Here is a 22,552-nt window from a genome sequence, read left to right on the forward strand (position 1 = left end):
GGGTAACCAGACTTTCATGAACCTGATTGTCCGAACTAGCATCAACAATCACAGTCGAGGGGGTAAGCGGCGCTGCCTTTTTTATTTCTCCCCTTGTTAGCTGAATCCGCTGAGTGAAGAATTGCATGAAATCATGTGCTGAATGGAGGTAATTATGATTAACCTGCTGCTGCTGCTGTGTTAGCTGCGCTACCGTCTCAAATAAATATTTTGGGTTGTTTTTATTAAGACTAATCATTTTGGAAAAGTAATTTGTTTTTGCTAACCTAAGAGCCTCTTTATATTTCAGCAAGCTATCGCACCAGGCCTGACGGAAAACCTCGAGTTTAGTTGTTCGCCATTTACGCTCAAGTTTTCTACTTAACAATTTACACGTACGCGTTTCCTCCGTAAACCACGGAGTGTGCCGCTTCGGACGAGTTTTAAGTTTCAGCGGCGCAATAGAGTTTAGGGAATTTAAAAGAACCGAATTAAAATCATTCGCGAGCTTATCGACTGAACCAGTGAAAGACGGAAAGGCAGCTGTTGCGGAAGGCAGTAATTCAGAAAGTACAGCAGTGGTTGAAGAATTAATATCACGGCTCTTAAAGCCTTGGTTGTGGACAACAAGACCACACTGAGCTAGGACTTCAAATGTTATAAAATAATGATCAGACATAACGTTAGTATGCGGCAGAATTGTGACGTTTGAGGCAGTTAGGCCATGAGTTAGCACTAAGTCTAAGATATTACCATTCCGCTGTGTTGCTGCTTTTATTATTTGTGTAAAACCAAATGCATCGATTATTGCTTGAAAAGCTACAGTAAGTGGCTCTAATGGGGAGTTCATATGAATATTGAAGTCACCCATAATTAATATATTATCTGTGTGAGTTATTAAGTCAGCCATAAGTTCAGGGAATTCATCTAAGAATCCAGAGTATGGACCGGGAGGACGGTAAAAAACTACCACATAGAAGGGTGGTGAGGAGCTCGATCGCATAACGAGAGCCTCAAATGTCTTGAAAGTGTGACTCGTGCTCGTGCTAAACCTAAAATCAGATTCTGAAATTAGGGCGACACCCCCGCCTTTTTTACAAGGACGGGCAACATGTGAGCCCACAAAGTTTGCGGGTGAGGCCTCATTTAATGGTAAGAATTCATTTGGTTTTAGCCAGGTTTCGCAGAGACCAAGCACGATAACATTTTGATCTGTAATGAGATCATTTACAAGAAGGGCTTTTGAAGGGAGTGACCCTATATATACCTATACCCTATATATATATATATACACCTATACCCTATATATATATATATATATATATATATATATATATATATATATATATATATATATATACATATATACACACACATATATTATACAGTATATATATATACATATATATATATATATATACATATATACATATATATATATATGTGTATATATATGTATATATATACACACATATATATACATACACATATATATACACACACATACATACATACATATATATATATACATATATATACATATATATATATATATACATATATATACATATATATACATATATATATACATATATATACATATATATATATATATATATATATATATATATATATATATATATATATATATATATATATATATATATATATATATATATACACACACGCTTTGCACATAGAGTTTAGCTGCCCACTTGAAAAAGTTTATTTTCATCTCTTGTTTGTCATAAATAAGTATTAGTATAACATTTTATTGTTCATTGACCACCTACCTGGCTTTGGTTTTAACAGAGGCCCCTACAACTAACATACATGGTAACTGTCTGTGTAGCTAGACATCCTTGACCGATAGTCCTGACATTTTGTACATCATGGGTTTTTGCCTCCCTTTTATGTTTGAATAGTTTTTTTGTTTTTTTTTTATCTTGTAGGCGTTCACTCACGTGTGACTGTATAAGAATCGTCAGTTTCACTTATCTCTGCACACTCCTTTGCAGACCACTTAGCTGTTCTGTAAACTTGTGAATTTGAAGCTTCAAATAAAAGAAACCCGAAAGGACAATTTGTTTTTTCAGACTATTTTACTATTCTCACCGAAAATCCTAAAAATTCCACAACACTACACGCAGCTCGGGAAGAAGCAACAAGAGCCAATAAGGTCACTAAGGACGATATGCCATTTTGGGAGGGTGAGTTGGTGAAAGAGTGGTTGGTGGACTCTGCAGCGCTAATGTATCTGGACAAAAAAGAAGCATTTGAAAAAGTCCCGCCCTCCAGGTGAACAGTGACCAGAAGCATAGCCAAGAATCTCCAATTTCAGCCAAAAAAAGAAGTAGGAAGTTTTTAATTTTCCTTTTTGGCTTTGGATGAGAGTCGTGATGTCCGTGACAGGGCAGTCACTCATGTTTCTCCAAGGAATAACGCAGGATTTCAAGCTTACAGAGGAGCTGACAGCAGTGAGATCAATCAACGGAACAAACACAGGGAGTGATTTGTTCAACTTGGTAAATGCATGCATGGAAAAGCTTGAACTGAAACTGGTTGGAGTTACTACTGATGGTTGTCAAAACCTGAGAAAAATGTTGGACTTTTTAAACAGATGCAAGATAAAGTGACTGAACTTAACGCTAAGCGTACGATTTATAACATCCGTGCCTTACGTTTTTTTCACCTTACGATATGGACCACATCATTTGCGTCCCCTCATTACGCCTTTTATTTTTGCCTTACGACATTAAAAAAAAAAAAAAAAAACACTTCTCAAACATTGTGGCCAGTTGGTGCGCGTGTCTACTAGGGGCAATGCGCTCAGATGTCACTACAACGCGTCACTGCTTACATCACTACATTACTGGTCCGCTTTTGGATGGCGTTGCGACTCCCTAAGATACCGGTCTACTATTGGTCAGCATCACGGGGGTCACGAAGATGCTGATCTGCTATTGGTTGGCGGACGGGATTACAAAGATGGCTGCCTATAGACTCGAGCTCATTTGAGAGCGCTTTCAATATGGTATGTATTGTGCATTTTAGTGCTTAATTCAAACATTAATTGGTTCGCCATTGGTCCCAACATTGCTTGTGATGTTAAAGGGAGAAGTAAGAAGATGATTAGTTTGGAAACAAAGCTGGAGATAATGAAGAAATACAAATAAGGGTAAACTAGCCTATGCTACCCTCACTAGGGAATATGGCTATAACAGGGGTAGGGAACCAGTTCCTCGAGAGCCTTATCCTGCCTATTTTCGATCTCCCTTGCCTTTCACACCTGGTTCCAATAATCAGCCATCAGCAAGCCCTGTGGAAGCTCGATAATGATCCTGATTATTTCAATCAGGTGTGTTGAAAATGAGACACATCAAAAACAGGCAGGAACCAGAGTTCCCTACCCCTGGGCTGTAACAAGCTCGTCACGTCATTTTGAAGGTAAATAAATCCTTTATATTTTGTATTTAGTATGTTATTTAATTGTATTAATGTATATACTATATAGGTACAACTAACTCTACTATTTTGATACCAATTTTTAATATGTATATACAATTTTTATGTTTTTACCTGGGTTTTACAAGCATTAATTAATTAATATAGGTTTGGATTGCCCGCCATACGGTACGATCCCAACTGCAGAACGGATTAATCTTGAAAACCGGGGGCTGAAGGAATCAAGAAAAAAACCTATTGCCTTAAACTAGTTCCTAGCGTGTTCGTTTTTGTTCAAAGATCACCACAACATAGTGAAACAATATATTTAATCAGACGGATTGGGAAAGTAAATGAGGCCTCGGGCCAGTCCTGCCACGGGTCGGAGCAGAAAACGGCAACGTTTCACTTTCCACATTCAGTTCTTCTACCCTTTTTGGGCATGTAATCCCACTGTGGAATGCAGGTGTGTGTGTGTGTGTGTGTGTGTGTGTGCGTGCACATGTGTGTGGGTGTGTGCGTGCGTGGGGGTCTGTTTGCGTGGGGAAGGTGTCTTCAAAAGACTTTGTTCTGCTGGCCATTCTTTGAAGCGGGAGGAGGTATGAGCAACATTACCCCTGACTGATATCTTCTCTGGACGACCATCTGTTCCTTTTTGAGGTGACTACTTGTCCTTATTTCTCCAGGGCCAAGACTATATCTGCTTTATACTGACATTACGTCGTCTCAATCTTTATTAGAATAACATAGTTCCATGCACACACTATTTTATTGATATATTGCATTTGAAAAATATGTATTTCCTTCAGGGCCCACTTTATTCATTGCATTATTCATCAACATATGCTGTGCAAGTTAGTAAATACTAACAGGCAGTTTGTTGCACACATGGTGACAACAGATACCATACAGCTGTCATAATTTGGGACCTCAAAGCTGACATTCAAGAGTTTTTCTGAGATTAAAGGTGATGCTTTGATCCTGTTGGGTTTGTCTTTGGCTGCTGTTTTGGACAGTGCTGCATCTGTTAAGAATTCTTCAAGCGTTAAGAGTTTGTGACGTTTCGTTATCTTATTTTGAAAAGCATTTAATGCTTTTAATTTGTCAGGTCGCGTTGCATAAACTGTTTCCTGTTTCACGTTCTCCATGCGTCATTCGGCTCATTACGGTGACGTAGTGAATGACAACATAAGCTCATATTTATCGTATCATATTTTAGGACCTCAAAGCTGACATTCAAGAGTTTTGTGAGATTAAAGGTGATGTTGGGTTTGTCTTTGGCTGCTGTTTTGGACAGTGCTGTATCTGTTAAGAAGTCTTCAAGCGTTAGTGTTTGTGACGTTTCGTTATCTTATTTTGAAAAGCATTTAATGCTTTTAATTTGTCGGGTCGCGTTGCATGAACTGTTTCCTGTTTTACGTTCTCCGTGCGTCATTCAGCTCATTACGGTGACGTAGTGAATGACAACATAAGCTCATATTTATCATATCATATTTTGGGACCTCAAAACTGACATTCAAGAGTTTTGTGAGATTAAAGGTGATGTTGGGTTGGTCTTTGGCTGCTGTTTTGGACAGTGCTGTATCTGTTAAGAATTCTTCAAGCGTTAGAGTTTGTGACGTTTCGTTATCTTATTTTGAAAAGCATTTAATGCTTTTAATTTGTCGGGTCGCGTTGCATGAACTGTTTCCTGTTTTACGTTCTCCGTGCGTCATTCGGCTCATTACGGTGACGTAGTGAATGACAACATAAGCTCATATTTATCGTATCATATTTTGGGACCTCAAAGTTTATTATCATTTTTAGTTTATTATCATTTATGTTGATAACGCACACTACTGCCTATGTTTAGTAAGCGATGAGTGTTTAGTCTGTTTATGTGTTCGTTTGTGTAGAGGTTGCACTTTATAGTTAGTAGTTGTTGTTAGTCATTGCTAACCTGCTAACGTCGGCTAAAAATACAGTAGGTTCATAGCTTAACATTTGGTAAGAGTTGATATGTTAGTTTACCGACTTTAAGATTGTTGATTTATTATTCAACAGATACTACATGATACACTATACATGAGCCAAAATTAATGTTGAGTTCAACGTGAGGACTTGTGTACTCTCTCACCGGAGTCCTGGTGCTGGTCAGTCAAGGCAAATAACCAGTCCAGAGAACAAATTCTCAACATAAGGGTCCTTCAAGCCAGAGCAATTGATTGCCACTGAATATGTCTTCACCGAAGAACACATCATCCCAGCGTAATCCTGATGTCCCACAGCGACATTGGAGACAGCTGCACACACCTAAGCATCTGGAAGATTACATCCTTTCCTACCATCCACAGAGGTCTGCCCTTTCCTCCCATCCCGACCAGAGGGGTCATGAGGAACAGAGAGGAGCAGTGACCTCAGTGGATGGAGGACAAGCAGATGGGAATCTTCACTCTGGCAGCAGCAGAACTTAACCCGTCCTCCGTCCAGACGACTTGTTCAGCACCAGAGCATTAAGGCAACTCGTCGAATCAATGTCCAAGAGCAAAAGAGAAGATAAGATTGAAATACATGTCAGCGAACAATGGCGCTGCCAAGAGCTGCTGGAACACATTACAGCATACCTCCAGGGAGAAGCAGAAGGTGATGACCCTTCGGTGACAAGCACGATGCTTCGACAGCCACAAATACAGTCATCGCTTCATTTCCCAGCATTTGTTCACCCGACAGCTCATACACCACCGGCCACAAAGCAGCCAGCTGTTCAAGTCGCTCCCACTTCTCCTTCCTCAACCATGTCATCTGGTATTGTAATGCCAGTACTTCAGCAGTTCAGGCCAGTCCAATCACAGCCAGTGGGGACAGAGCAACATCACAGCAACGTGAATTTTGTCCCCACACATCAGTTACCGCAACATTCTCAACCCATGGCTTGCTACCCCAGCTATCCATCGGGATTGTGTTATCATCCACCTAATGTTTATTCGGAGTACAATATGCCTGATAATGCACCTGCACCCACGCAATCAGCGCTATCAATTCCAACAGTGAGTCACAACCCTTTACTGACCCAGCCACAACAAGCAACAAACCAGATTATGACTCCATGAAATTTTGATCTGCAACAACGCTCATTATTTGGTGTGCCAAAACCCTAAATTCCTAAATTCACCACAGATAGTGAAAAGGAGTTTGCCAAACTCAGGTTAGCTCTTGACAATCTATTCGAGCCTGATCCGGAGCTGACTGATAAGTATAAATACCATGTGCTACTCAAGCATCCATTACTCCCAGAAGCTCAGATGATAGGCCAGTCATGCCGTCATGATCCCTGCACGGCGATGCACAAACGTTTCAAAGCTTTGCCCTAAGAGTCCAGCTGCTAGTCAGCATGTTACTCTTTTTGGAGGGACCTCAAGGGATGGAATTGAACTGTTGTTCGCATGTCGATCGCTTGCTGAGTAAGCTACCAAAGTACCACAGAGACGGGTTCATTGAGTTTCTCCAGCAGAACGGGAAGCTCAACACAACAAGTCTCAATCCTTACAACCTACAAGACTTAAACAGGTGGCTTCAAGGAGAAGGTCAACAACAGCGTTTTTCCAGTCAATTGGTTGAACGCTATCAGATGGCGAAATCAGCAAACGACGGAAAGGAAAAGACCTCATTGAAGGGTAATTGCCACAGCACATCTGTGTACCACGGCACGGAGCCGCATTGACCAAGTGACTCCAATTCGTCCAAGTCGTCTTGTGGTAACAAACAAGTTCCAGTACATTGCCTCTTCTGTGACAGCAAAGAACATTACATCAGTCGATGCCCTAAAATAAAGGAACACGCTGCCACAGACATAAATAAGTGGATTGCAGAAGGAAAACGCTGCACGTTGTCACTCTTCAGAGTCCTGCAACTTAAAGAAACCCTGTAGTGACTGTGGAAACATTCATCTAGAAGTACTTCACAGCATTGCGCAATACTATTCTGCTGACTCACCAGTAGAGCTCAAGTGCTTAAAAGGTTGTCCCTGTCATGCTACACCACAAAGCGAATTCATTGGAAACATTTGCTGTGTTGGATGATGGAGCACAACGGAACATGATATTAACATCAGCAGTCAGGCAGCTTCGGCTGATGGGGGAGCCAGAGACCCTCGCCTTGCGCACTGTGCGACCAGACATTACACATCTCGCCGGTGCGAAAGTCAACTTTCAAATCTCTTCTAGGGACAATCCACAAAAGAAGTACAATGTGCAAGGAGCATTGAAGGCAGCAGGTCTTGATTTGATGGAGCAAAACTACCCAGTTCAAACGCTGCAGAAACGTCACTCTCACTTGAAAGGAATACCATTCAAGGCATTCCATAATTAACAAACAGAACTCAATAAAGCAATGCCTTTTCATGTCAGTCACTAGTTCAAACGATCTTCTGTACCAGAATGTAGTCAGGCTATGGCAACTTGATGTGTTGCCATTTCGCTAAAAGAAAGTGGTCATCCGTTCAAGTGAGGATCAAGAGGCCATGAATCTGCTCCAAACGAAAACACAGTGTTTGCAAGTCGATAGAGTAAGTCGATATGCTACTACACTATTGAGGAAGATGGGAGCCCCCAAGCGCAATAGTTCTCCACCCGCAGTTATAGCTTTTTTAAGAGCCACAGAAAAACGCCTGAAAAGGGATCCAGAAAAGGCAGTCCTATATTCAGCTGAGATCAGCAAGCTCACTAAAGCTGGATATACAAAATTGCTTATTGCAAAGCAGTTGGCAGAGGCATGGTAACTTCCATATCATCTTGTTTGTCATAACAATAAACCACAACTGGTCTTCAACTGTTTGTTTCAACATGAAGGGGTCTCCCTGAATGCACAACTGCTACCTGGGCCCATGCTGAGTCCATCCCTAGTCGGTGTCCTCATCTGATTCAGGCAGCACCAAGTGGCAGTGAGTAGTGATATCCGTGCAATACGCCTACTAGCAGAAGACAGACCACTCTTTTGATTCATCTGCCGTGATGTGGTGATGATGAAACCCCAGACGTGTATGAATGGCAAGTGTTACCCTTTGGCACAACCAGTAGCTCTTTTTGCTCTTCAACAACACGCCCGCAATTATCAGGAGAGCCACCCCGCAGTCCGAGAGTCAGTCCAGCTGAGCGTTTATGTGGATTGTTTTGAAAGCTTCCCAACCATCTCTATAGCTATACATAGAGTAGACCAGGGGTGTCCAAACTTTTTGCAAAGTGGGCCAGATTTGGTGTGTTAAAAATGTAGGTGGGCCAACCTTGGCAGGCGTTCTTTACATTAATAAGAGCAATTAATTTAAATACATTTCAGCGAGCCGTTCTGTGTTTAACATTTGTTTTTTGTTTTTGTTTTTTTAATTCAGCTATCTTAAGCATGTGTTTTGGTTAATTTGAAGCATGCATATCAAAAATGAATTGACATTAAATACTGAAATTGAATATTCACTTTTTTTAACACTAACTTTTTTGTAACAGTTGAACAGAAGTAATTGTACTCTTAGGTGCAAATTACATTTGAAACATAAAAATATCTCACCATGGCAGTTTAATATTTATAGAATTTTTAAACACAATAACAGAAATGAACAAGTAATCATATCAACAAGTGCAGGGCTCATTTAAATTATGACATTAGTAACAATAAAGGTTGATTGAATTTTTAAATGATTATTATTCTGGATTGGGAAAAAAAAAAGTTTTCAGACTTATCGTGAATGAAAAATGACTTCTCCGCATGAGTGTGATGGGTGAAACTGAGATCTGGAGTGCAGGACAAAGGCCAGGTGTGGCTCTATGACAGTAGTATGGATGCGCAAGATGTCTCGTGAGAGTCCAGTAGCCGTGTCCTCACACAGAATGTCTTCTCACACAAATACGTCGACCCGAACAAGCTTAGCATTTCCTTACCAAATGCTCGAATCTCTCTGGAACTTGTCCTTATCCAGCTGTCAGTAAAAGTTAGCCATATAAAAATGCTGGTGCTGACCACAGCTCACTGCGTCACACAGCAGCTAAACTTTACTCCTTTTGTTGATTGTCGCCATTTTGGAAAATTAGGGGCTCATACAGTCAATTACTCATATACTAATTTCCTGTTCCTGATTGAGCTTATAGATGGCAGCATTTAGCAAACGCAGGTAACAGCGCTGCTGCCCAATGTATTAATTCTCCATGCGGGTCAAACATTATTGAGTTTATGATGGAGGCCGCAGGCCGGATGGAAATTGACCACGGGCCGCATTTGGCCCCGGGGCCGGACTTTGGACATGTCTGGAGTAGACCAACTGCGTGATGTTCTGGCAGAAGGAGGTTTGATATCTGTCAGTGGGCAAGTAACAAGCCTGCAGTGATTGCACATCTTCCCACCAAAGCCAGATCACCTTTTACAGAACAATGGCTTAGTTAGAGGCGCACTGAGCCATTTGAACCCACTCTTGGCCTGCGATGGAACTGTGCAGGTGATAATCTTGGTTACCAGTACCGAATCTTTGAACACTCAACATCGACGATGACAACAGCCTATCAAGTGTTGGCGAGTCAGTATGGCCCTTTGGGGTGTATGGTGCCGTATACCACCCGTGCCTAGGTCATAATTCAACAGGTGTGGTCAAAATAAAGAGATTGGGATGACCCTGAGTTACCCATTCACCTTCGACTAGCCTGGGAAACTTGGGAGGAGGAGCTGAAACATCTCAACAGTGTGCACATCCCCCAATGTTACTGTCCGGTTTCTACAGACGATGGCAAACTGAACTACACCCTCCACGTTTTTTGCGATGCTTCAGAACGAGCATATGGAGCAGTTGCATACCTCACAGTCCAGCGAAAGGACCTCATACACACTTCATTTATAATAGCCCGGTCCAGAGTTGCCCCCAAAAGACAACAGTCTATACCTCGCCTTGAACTGTGCGCGGCTCTCGCTGGAGCACAACTAGCCAAGCTCCTTGAGGCTGAGATGACTCTTCCTCTTAAGCAAAAAATCCTGTGGTCTGATTCCATCACTGTTCGGGAGTGGCTGCAATCGGACTCCTGCCGATTTAAGGTGTTTGTCGGAACCAGTGTGTCAGAGATTCAGGAGTTAACAGACCATCAGGCCCGGTGGTATGTTGACAGTCAGAACAACCCTGCTGATGACATCACTAAAGGAAAATCATTGCTGGATCTGCCAGATTCCAGTCGCTGGAAACAAAGATCTCAGTTCCTCACACAGAAGGTAGAGTACTGGCCAAAGAGACCCGTGCAAGCCGCGAAGGAAAGTGCATCTGAATTGAAACCTTTCACATTCTGCTGGTTAGTCTCGGTTGAACCGAATGAGCACATTCCCGATGCCACCCAGTTCAACTCTTGGAAAGAGTTAGTGGATGCGACGCAACTAGCACATGGGTTTGCTGTTGAGAAGGTGACAGGTGCAGAGCTTCCCAGACGAGGTTGCTGCATTAAAATCAGTGCACAATCACAGACGATTGGCTAGTCTCTCTCCAGTACGGCCACTTTACTTATCCGTGTTGGTGGACGACTGAGGAGAGTACGAGACCCGAGTGTAGGAGAGATTCATCCTATTGTACTCGATTCAAAGCACCCGACAGCAAAGTTTCTCATGAAGAACATAGACGAGCGTCTGTTACACCCAGGTTCGGAACGAGTCCATGCCGAAATAAGAAGACAGTTCTGGATCCTGCGTGGACCACAGGCCGTCCGACATTATCAACTTAACTGCCCAACCTGTCAGCATTGGAGAGCTGAACCAAAGGTGCCGCAGATAGCAGAGTTACCACCTCAACGCCTGAGACTTTTCTGTCCACCTTTACTCAATAGGTGTGGACTGTTTTGGGCCGTACAATATGAAAATTGGCAGGAGGATAGAGAAGTGTTAGGGCGTCCTATTCAAATGTCTCACCATGAGGGCAGTTCATGTTGAACTTTGGAACTCCTTGGATGTGGACGTTTTCTTACTTGCGCTATGACATTTCATGGTTCGACAAGGCAGACCCAAAGAAGTTCTCTCGGATTGTGGCACTAACTTCCATGGTTCTGAGCGAGAGTTACGGGAGGCCTTTGCAGTGATGGAGCCCCAACTGAAAGAGCAGTTCGTGGACTATCAGATTGAGTTCAAGCTCAATCCGCCCAGTGCTCCTCACTTTGGAGGGGTATGGGACAGGGAGGTACGTTCCATTAAGGCTGGCCTTCGAGTAGCTGTGGGTTGCCAGACAGCCACTGAGGACATCCTTCACACAGTCTTGGTGGAAGTAGAAGGGATTTTAAATTCCAAACCTCTGGGTTATGTGCCAACAGATGTGGCTGACCCTGACCATTTCACACCAAACCTTCTCCTCATGCGGTGGCGGGATGCAGCATTACCTCTGGCCAATACGTGCGCAATATTTTCTGTTTTTTATTAGCATCCCCGGTGAAAAATAATTGCCCACCCCTGCACTAGGTCAACAAAAGACTGTGAGTTGAGTTTGTTAAGTGGGTTACCTGCAGGGATTTCAAACATCCAGCAGGTGTGAGTATTCGATGACACAATATCAATACAATGTGTCAGTGTGCAGACACGCTCCATATGTACAGTGACAATAAATGACAATAAACCCTTTAAGAAAGTAAATTGAAAGACAATTAATCCGACGAAGTGACATCATACGTTTACACAGGTAAAGCCCAATCAACGCTCACCCATTTTTGTTTTTTGTTATTTTTAGTTTGGTCATGTGAAAAGCTGAGCTATGATTGGTCATTACCTGAGCAATGGTGATGTCATTTTCAGTCAACAGCAAGAGGCAAAATGGCAAGCCCTGAGAGGACCGGAAAAAGGTGGCGTGATAAGTCAGAAAGTTGATGAGCTATAAGCACTAAACTTTTTTGAGAGCAATTATTACAGCAGTTGGTGAAGCTTAATTGATAAAGTTGATAGTTGAACCTTCCCTAATACTTTTGGGTGTGTGAAACTGGGCTTGCACCATGAAAAATGAAGAAATCTGTAAGGAAAAGAATAAGTCTACCTAGCGGCAGCCATGCTAATGAGCACGACTACGATGTGATGGAAAATGACCTGCAAGTGGATGACGAGGACGTAATCGCCAAAAAACCCACTCTCCACAATGCTCGCAACTCTGAAGAGGCTGTTCGAAACCTGGCTGATCTTATCAACTAAAGGAGTGGAGAGAAGTGAGGAAACTGCCATGAAATGCATGAATCGCGTGTCTGACTTGAAAGGCTATGGTCACTGATGGACCTTAAGACTCTTTGGTGTACCAGAAAGTGAAAAGGAGAACGCGCGTGCAGAGATGATCAACGTATGTCAAAGGGTACTGGTGTCAGAGAGGGAGAAGATGCCTGAGGCCATAGATATCGCTCATCGTGTGGGGAAACAGCACCAGAATGACCCGAGACCCCGCGGTATCATCGTCAGGTTCATGGCGCTGTTACAGAGATGCTGTTTGGAAAGCGGCCAAGAACAACGCTTTTATTCAGAACAAGGGACTGCGCTTCACCGAGGACTTGACAAAGGAGGACAGAGAGAACAGACAGAGATTGTGGCCGGTTATAAAGAAAGCACGCAAGGAGGGGACGCAAGTCTACTTTGTGGGAGGAAGAGGTTTCATAAATGGTGCAGAAATCCCACTTTAGATATGAGTTATTACTACAGCCTATATCCTTCAAGGATAAAGCCACAGGTTTGATCTTAGCCTATTTGGTTTCTCAGGTTCACTTGAAGTCTTAAATTTATCTGACACTTTACCCTATATCGAGTTATTGTTTTATTTTTACTTCTTAATTAACATTAAGGGAATAATATCTAGTTGCTTCACTTTAAAATGTGAACAAATACAGCACTCTGCACTTCGTTCTAATGAAGCTCATCTCAGTAAACATAATTCTACATTTGCTTGTTCATTACTGTTTGTTGTATTCTGTTAACTTTATCTTTTGTATCACTTAACGCTAGGGGGTTACGTAATAATGTTAAAACGAAAAGCTTTTTTTCTTATTGCCAAGCAGTTAAGGTCAGATTTTTATTTACAAGAATCTCATTCCATCTTAGATGATACCAATTTTTGGAGATGTCAGTGGGGCAACTCCATTTGGCTCTGTAACGGTACAGAGCGTTCAGCAGGGGTGTCTGCCTTAAAAAATGGTGGTGTCCCATTTACAGAATATGATCCAGATGGTCACTTTATTTGTCAAGTAAATAAATTCAATGAGTTTGTTTTCTTAATAGCCAATATTTATGAATACAACACAAAAATAGAAAATGACAATCTATAGAGAACATTTTGATAGGATGGTTAATCAAATTTCCAAATGCAACTCTATAATTAGGAGGAGATTTTAACATTAGCAGTATGGATAAATGGGCAGACAAATAGAACTGGTTCCAATCTAAACACCTTTATGGATAGATTCAGCCGTGTGGATATCTGAAGAGTTAAATATCCTAATAATAACTCATTCACTTGGAACAATAAGTCAAATTCAAATCAGTCGAGGATAGACTTTTGGTTAGTTTCTGAGAAGTTTAACAAAGACAATATTGATGTGGATATAATGCCCACACCTCTTACAGATCATAAAGCCATATACATCAAATTGTCATTATCATCTTCTAAAAACAGTATTCCTCAGTCAGCTTATTGGAAACTCAATCACGCATTATTACTACATGATGAAGTTAAAAAAAGATGACACAGTTGTGATTTCCATACTTTTTGTCCAAAGCTAAAGCAGAAAAAAATGGAAATAATTGGGAACTGTTAAAATTTGAGGTAAGTAAACTATTAAGAAAAAGTGGTAGTCTTAAAGCCAAAGCTAGAAGAGCTGAAGAGGAAGATATAATAAAAGGGATCACTCATTTGTCATTAAAAAAAAAAAAAAAAACAGATACATTGTCAGAGGAAGAAAAATTAGAATTAGTAAATTTGCAAATTAAATTAAATGAATTATATAGCCTAAAAGCAAAAGGAACCTTCATCAGATATAGAACAAAATGAATTGAAGAACAAAATACTCTATTTTTTTACTTTAGAAAGGCATCATTTCAATCAGAATAGTATTGCTAACTTGAACATTGATGGAGTTGTTACAAAGGACTCTAAAGCTAAAATTTCTGTCAAAACTCAGCTGATCACTTTCTGAATTCACTTACTCCTAAATCTATTACTAAGAATGAAAAAGAATTACGTGATGAGCCTATTACGCTTGAGGAGATAAAAAAAATGCAATCACTAATCTAAAAAATAAATTGCCAGGTTCTGATGGACTGACCTCAGAATTCTACAATTTATTTTCTAATGATTTGGCTCCTTTTTTTATTTGAATTGTTTACAGAATGTATAAAAAGAGAACATCTCCCAATTACCATGACCCAAGGGTTGATTATACCGATTTCCAAACCTAGCAAAGACTCATTACTCATTGACAATCTGTATCCAGGAATATTTATCACTAAAGATAAACAAAGGAGACTCTCACTAAACTTTACTCCTATCTTACAACAAAAACAAAATTGAACCTCTGGCTTCTAAGGGACCTCTCATTAAGAGGAAGAGTTTTACTCACCAAGGCAGAGGGTATATCCTGACTGACTTATGCGGCTTTGGCTCTACATCTCAATAACAAATTAATAAAGAAGATTGATAAAATGTTGTTCAGTTTCATATGGAAAAATAGGATACACCACATTAAGAAATCTGTTCTGATGAACTCCAATGATAATGGTGGGCTTAATTTGGGGGATTTTTGCACTCTAAATAACCCTTTTAAAAAACAAAAACTCTCTTCATCGAATATTGGTTTAACAATAATATTATACCTGTAGACCAGCTATTTAACAGGGCTGGTCTTCTTTTTCTTATGAAGAGTTTCTGGCAGTATGCAACATCCCTGTAACTCTTGGAGATTATGCAAAGGTCTTTGGTGCGACACCCTCTGGAGTTTATATGTTCTTTAAAGCTCACCCAAGGCCTGTTTTTGTAATCATTCTGGTCATTCTGGTCATCATCAACAGAGCTATAAGAGCTTTATTCCAAAAAGATGTTATTTCATTGCCATATGTGAATTCATTCTGGAGTCGATCGGTGGGTGTTTCGGCATGGGAGAAGGCCTGGCTACTACCTAATCGCTACTTGATCACCAATAAAGTAAAAGAAATATCATTCAAACTCCTTCATAGATTCTACCCTGCTAAAATTGATATCAAAACAAGATTCAAGACATAGCTGATACTTGTAGTTTCTGTTCTGAATGCCCAGAAACTGTTGGTACATTTGTTTTGGCATTGTCCATTTGTGAAAAATTTCTGGCAAAATCTCTGCTCTTTTATTATTGAAAATATCATGACTGACTTTTGTTTGTATTGGAAGAATGTTTTATTTGGTTTCTTGAAGTATATTGCACAGAAAAGCATTCATATACATATAATTAATCTCATTATTATTATGGATAAGTTACATATTCATAAATGTAAATTTACAGGTAAAAAGCCATGCTTTATTGTTTTAAGAAAGAGTTTACCCATTATATCTATTCCATTCAGCGCTCCTTGAAACAAAAATCAATTAAAACTATAACTACTTGCTCTATATTAAACATGTTTAATTATTTTTATCCCCCCTAGCGTTTATAAATCTCGTATTTTATTCTTTTTTCTTTACTTTTCAATACTTTTTTATACTTTTTGTACAGTGATCGTTCAGTGTTGTACTGTGCTGACTCTTTATATGTTTACATTATTCAATTTAAAAAAAAATGGAAGAAATTAAAAAAAAAAGGCAAGCCCCTGAGATAAAAACAAAATGTGGATTTTGCAAACAAATTCAAAATCCACAAATGCAATGTTTATTCTAATGCAGTGTTTAATATCTGTGCATTTATTTTGATGCAATAGTAAATGTACAGTTAAAGAAGCTGTTCTCTGAGTATACTAGTGACTACATTAAAACAATGTCATCTCTATCTTTACCTTGTTTTTGTTTTGATATGGTTCAATAGAAAGTGCAGGGTTTGTTATCTGCTGTCCGGACATTGCGTGGCTTTTTTCTTTTTTTTTTTTTATGATACTACTTTATTTAAATATTCAATTTACAGACAAATATCAAACATTGAACATGTAACAATACACACAATACACAAGAGCTACAACAAAAAGACAGTAGATCATAGTATATAGTCCTTTCCAAAAAATCTTTGAGAATAAAATATATCTATAATAAATAAATACAAAAATACAGTCGGCCCCCAGTTTACGAACACCCTCTTATACGAACATTTCGACTTACGAGCGTGGACCGCGGAGATTTTTGTCCCCCACTTACGTGCAAACCTTCCGTCTTACGAACAATACGACATGGCGGTCATTGTGTTCAAACATCTATTTTTGCTATGCTACGTCAACTAATTTAGAAGTTGACGCTCATCACGGCAACGTCGAACGCTATTGCTCTTACAATGTCACAGTCACTGTCTCAGTCACGGAGATGCTATTGGCCGGCGTCACGTCAATCACAGAAATGCCGATATGCTATTGGCCGAACGCCTTTATCTAGCTTGATGGCACAGGGATGGAAGGAAGGAGAGAAAATGAGTGAAAAACAGAAGGAAGGAATGTTGTGAAGACTTTGCAAACTTTATCTGTTAGACATGGGTTCTAAAATTGCTAGTGGCGGTAAAGGAAGAAGTAAGAGGATGATGACAATAGAAACCAAGCAGGAGATAAAGAAAAAATACGAAGGAGGCACACGCATAGTTAACCTTGCTCGTGAGTATGGACGTAACCGCTCGGCAATCTTCTAAGGGCAAGACTTTCCTTGCCGGGGGACGGACCTCGCTCAACAACAAAATGGAGAGCTTCTTCTATTATGAATTAAAGAGAAGGAAATCGCCGGTGATATGTTTTATTTTGAGAAAAGTTCTTGTTTAAGAAAATAAATCAATAAATTCTGCGGGTCTCCACTCGGCTCATTTATCCTTTGTGTATCCATGTTAATTTAATTAACTGCAAAGTAGATTATGGTATTAATTTTAAATGTGTGTGTATATTCGGGATGGTAATAACTATGATTTCACCACGCTAAGCCAGTCAATGTGTGCGTACAATTGACCTCGCTTTGCTACTTCAACGAAATCATCTGCTCACGCATAACACGATAACGCTGATATGCTATTGCTCTTACAATGTCATAGTCACTTTTTCAGTCACGGTGTCAGTCACGGAAATGCCGATATGCTATTGGTCGAACGCTTTCATCTAGCTTGATGGCACAGCTGGTCGGGACAGAAGGAAGGAGAGAAAATCAGTCAAAAACGGAAGGAAGGAATGTTGTTAAGACTTTGCAAACTTTATCTGTTTGACATGGCTTGTAAAATTGCTAGTGGCGGTAAAGGAAGAAGTAAGAGGATGATGACATTAGAAACGAAGCAGGAGATAATAAAAAAAAAAAAAAAAATACGAAGGAGGCGCACACATGGTTAACCTTGCTCGTGAGTATGGCTGTAACCGCTCGGCAATCTTCTAAGGGCAAGACTTTCCTTGCCGGGGCACGGACCTCAATCGACAACAAAATTGAGAGGCTTCTTCTATTATGAATTAAAGAGAAGGAAATCGCCGGTGATATGTTCTAGTTTGAGAAAAGTTCCCGTTTAAGAAAATAAATAAATAAATTCTGCGGGTTGGTCTCTGCTCCCCTCCGCCTCCACCCAGCTCAAGTCACGTTGCCCCAAAGGTAAATGTCATTTTTCCTTTGTATATGTGATTTAATTTAACTGTACAGTAGATTATGATACTATTTTTTTAATATGTGTATAAAGTCGTGATGTTTTTACCTAAGGTTTTTGCGCGCGTTGCACGCATTCACTAATTAACATAGGTTTGGATTGCCCGTCATACGAGCAGTTCAAGTTACGAGCGTAGCCGCTGAACGGATTAAGTTCGTAACACAGGGGCCCACTGTACAGTGATCCTTCCTACTTCGCGATCTCTGATATCGCGGTCTCAGTACTTCGCGGGTTTTTCCAGGAAAAATTAAAAACATTTTAAAATAAAAAATAATTTAAAAAATGCGCAAAAATGAAAAAAAATTGAAAAAAGCAAAAAAGTACATTATACAGTACTGTATTCATCAAATAACTAAGTAACATTAGTTAATAACTATGTTAAGAATTCTTCAAGCGTTAGAATTCGTGACGTTTATTTTTTAATCTTATTTTGAAATGCATGCTTTTGATTGGTCGGGTCGCAGTGCATTTCCGTTTCCTATTTTACGTTCTCTGTGCGTCATTCGGCTCGTCACGGTGACGTAGTGAATGACAACGTGAGCTCATATTTATAGTTTATGATCATTTATGTTGATAACGCACGCTACTGCCTATGTTTAGTAAGCGATGAGTGTTTATTCTGTTTATGTGTTCGTTTGTGTAGAGGTTGCACTTTATAGTTAGTAGTTGTTGTTAGTTGTTGCTAACCTGCTAACGTTAACATTGTTGTTGATTTATTATTCAACAGATACTACATGATACACCATACATGAGCCAAATTAAATGTGAAGTTCAACGTGATGACTTGCGTACTCTTTCACCGAAGTCTTGGTGCAGATAACCAGTCCTGAGAACAAATTCTCAACAAACTAAATATTAGTTATTTAATAAATATACAATAATGTTAATGATGTTAATAAGGATAATGTAATGTTAAATAATAGGAGAAAGGAAATAAAATACGCAAAAAATACAAAAGAAAAAAAATGGATTGTTTATGGTTACTGCTGCTATATTGGGGCATACATAGAACTCTATGAACTGATACCCTAATTCGCAAGTTTCAGACTTCGCGGGGGTTTGACACCCCCCATTAACCGCGAAGTAGGGGGGAATCACTGTAAATGATCTATAGAAAAGAAAAATTCATCAAGTGTCAGGCAACACTGTAAATACTGTAATACAAGATTGACTTGACAATTTATAAATGAACAAATAAATAAATCATAAGTAAGTAAATACAACGCCAAATGAATAATTTCCCATCAAAAATGTCATCAAATGTCAGGAAGCACAGTTAATATCTTATCATAGCAATCAAGAAATGTTTTATTCTTTTTATGATTAACAAGGGATTGTGGCGGACACTAGGACCATGTCTCTCACCCAGTAGGCATGTCGCTATGATCCTTTGATGCTTTGAACCTGTTGGCTTTGTCTTTGCTGTTTTGGACTTTGTTGTATCAGTTTTGTGATGGCATGCGAAGAGTAAAGATCTTCACTAGCACAGCAACGTGTGGTTTCTTCGCCTCGCCACAGGCTAAGGATTTATGAAGTGAGTTAAATTCTACCAGAAAATGAGGAAAAGTTGGCTTGGAGGCTGAAAATATTGCTTATCAATGAAGACTTTTCCAAACAAAATGAAAAAGTTCACTTAATATTGAAGACATTTGTTCTTATTTTCATAACATCTAACATCTTTCATGGAAAAATCATATTAACATGGGGGAAGATGTAGGAGCACGTTTGACGAAAATTGTAGTGTGATGTTACATTAAAAAAACAGATAGTTTAAAGTTTCATCAGCATGTCCACAAAATATACATGCTTGCTTTTTCCCAATTTATGTTCTGTATATAAGAGCGCCAATAAAAATTTTCTCGTGGTCAAAACCTCTTCTTAACTTGGGAAATTTTTCTTTTGTGTTTATTATTCCATTTCTTGTCATGTATGTTAATACCATACAAAAACATAACAGATGTATGCTCTGGTCTCATTTCTTGACCAAAAGATAAGTGACTTTTCATTAAGTTCAGTAAGCCAGAGGGAATTGCTTTTATCACAGAGTTGTATTCCTTGAATGTTATCGGGAAATTATGACGAGATAAGAACCTCTCATAAGGCAGAACAAGACCATGTTCATCCAAAACTGATGAGATATTAATATTTCTCTCAAACCATTTGGGATAGAAAAGAGACTTATTCTAATAGTTACACACTTGTTATTCAATAACAAAGTTTTATGAGGAGAAAAATTATGAGTGAAGCACAGTTTCCAGGAAAGAAGCGACTGCTGATGAAATTTAGACAGTGTGACCGGAAGTTTGTTAGGCAAGTAGTTACAGTGCAAAACAAAAGCAAGCCCACCAATTCTTTTAAAAATATGATTGGGGATGAAAAACCACAATAAACGTTGATCTGTTAAACGTCTTTTTAACCAATTGATTTTAATAGTATTAATGATATCATTGAAATTAAGCACTTCAAGACCACCTTCCGCTCTGCTATTAGATAGAACTGCATCTTTAAGTTTGTGTGTTTTCTTTCGCCAAATAAAGTCTAGAAATAACTTGCTAATTTCGTTAGCGTTGGCATCATTCAGATAGAGAAAGAGAAGGATAAACAAAGTGAGAGATACCCTCAGTCTTTGACAAAAGGACCCTGCCGTATATGTTAAGTCTCTCTGAAGCCAAAGGTTAAAGATATCCCTCGTTTTTCCAACCCTTCCAGAACATTGCGTGGCCTTTAACACCGCTTGGGAGTAGGGGTGACGTCATGGCGTAAAAGTATGTATTTATGGTTACCTGGGGGGTTGTTTAGATCCTCGTTGCTGTTGTGTTGCTTTATCCATTCCAAAGCACTGCGGTACCGCAGACTGTCGACATCTACGCCGAGCAAGCTCACATCATAAGCGTCCAACACAACAAAAGTGAACCCAGTAAAGGGACTGAAGGTATAGGCGTAGATATCGCCACCGGCACGGCTTCCACTGAGGCTTATATCGGCAAAGACAGAGCTGTTTAGTTTTGAACGGAACAGCTCGTTTCGACTGAAGTTGTAGAACTCATGGTTGCCCCACACGTGGTGCACCTCTATGGAACTAAAGCTGAACTCTTCCAATACTTTCACCAGAGCTTGACTGGAGGTGCCGCGGTTCTTGTTAAAACCGTCGATAATGTCTCCCAGTTGAATGATGAACTTTGGACGGGGCTCCGAGTGAGACCAGCTCTCCTGAGCTTTTCTGAGCAATCCAAGACTACTTCGGTAGTAGCGCCTTCTTGTCTGGCTGAAATTGAGCCCGTCGTCCATGTCTGCGTACTGAACGTCAGCGATCACGCCGAACGTAAACAGTGGCGCTCGCTGACAACTGTCGTCCATTGCGGTCTTATCTTGTCTGTCAGCCGGGGTAGTTACGGGAGTGTTGCCGCCGCACTGTACAGTACACGCAATCTCGTCACAAAAACCTGAGTTCAAATTTAAGGTAATTTCCTCCACGTCAGCTCTGAAGACCGTAATCTAGCGCCGTTGTTATTGTTGTGCACTGTGGTGTGCACGTAGTCATTCCCGGTCTGTACCTTCACAATAAAGTCAGAGCGCAGCAACGGGATGTAAATTTGAAAATCTAAAATGTTTCAATGAAGTAATTCAATCAGATATAGTTAGTAATGAAACACCCTAAGCAATTGAAAAGTGTTCTAATGTTCTTTTTTCTTCTTAATAGACGGCTTCTATCAATCTAAAGTAATAGTCAATTTTAACATGCGTTCCCCTTAATGGCCAACAAGAGGCGACTAAAATATTACTATGATAGCCGTTGATTTTATTTATTTAACATTTTAGCACATTACAAGAGGACTTGAAAAAAATCAAGAAAAATAGTCGAAATTTAAAAGCGGGAAATGATCAATAGATATCACAGGTCAACACTGTTTACATGTCAAAGGAGTAAGAAGAAGTACGAACACTTATCACGTCCTACCTTCATCTCCATCGCCTTCACACATTATTCCTCTTTTTTTATTCTGCTCGATTTTTGACACATTTCAACTCATTCCCAGTTCATCTGATTCACACCGTTCCAATTTCATATTATTCCAATTAATCGTGCAACAACTGCTTCCATTTTTCTCATTCCAAATATGTACAGATTTCCCACAATTCCCTGTTTTCCACGCCCAAAATTCCATTGACTTAACATTGGGTGAGTTTACATTTCATGTTTAGAGCTTTCACATTTCATATTTTCAATATTTAGCTCATTCATCTTGCCTTAGGGATGATTCCAGTCGTTCATGCAATCCAATATTTTCCCATAATTCCATATTTTTCACCCTTTAATATTTCACAATTAATTTTCAATGGGAGGATTCCCCATT

At 39.7% G+C, this 22,552-nt stretch overlaps 1 protein-coding gene across 2 annotated transcripts in view; it reads right to left on the reverse strand.

The window, feature by feature from the left end:
• Positions 1–21,733, reverse strand: part of adprm (ADP-ribose/CDP-alcohol diphosphatase, manganese dependent) — a 31,183-nt gene extending 9,450 nt beyond the window's left edge. For both annotated transcript variants that reach the window (XM_088439197.1, XM_088439196.1), the window contains exon 1: positions 20,981–21,733. In XM_088439197.1, coding sequence (XP_088295323.1) covers positions 20,981–21,554 — 574 coding nt within the window. In that variant the 5' untranslated portion in view covers positions 21,555–21,733. The remainder of the gene's footprint in view (positions 1–20,980) is intronic.
• Between the last annotated feature and the right edge of the window lie 819 nt (positions 21,734–22,552).

Source organism: Hippichthys cyanospilos, chromosome 17, assembly GCF_059441005.1.
Source record: "Hippichthys cyanospilos isolate Australia breed blue-spotted pipefish chromosome 17, RoL_Hcya_1.0, whole genome shotgun sequence".
In the NCBI taxonomy this organism is placed as follows: domain Eukaryota; kingdom Metazoa; phylum Chordata; class Actinopteri; order Syngnathiformes; family Syngnathidae; genus Hippichthys; species Hippichthys cyanospilos.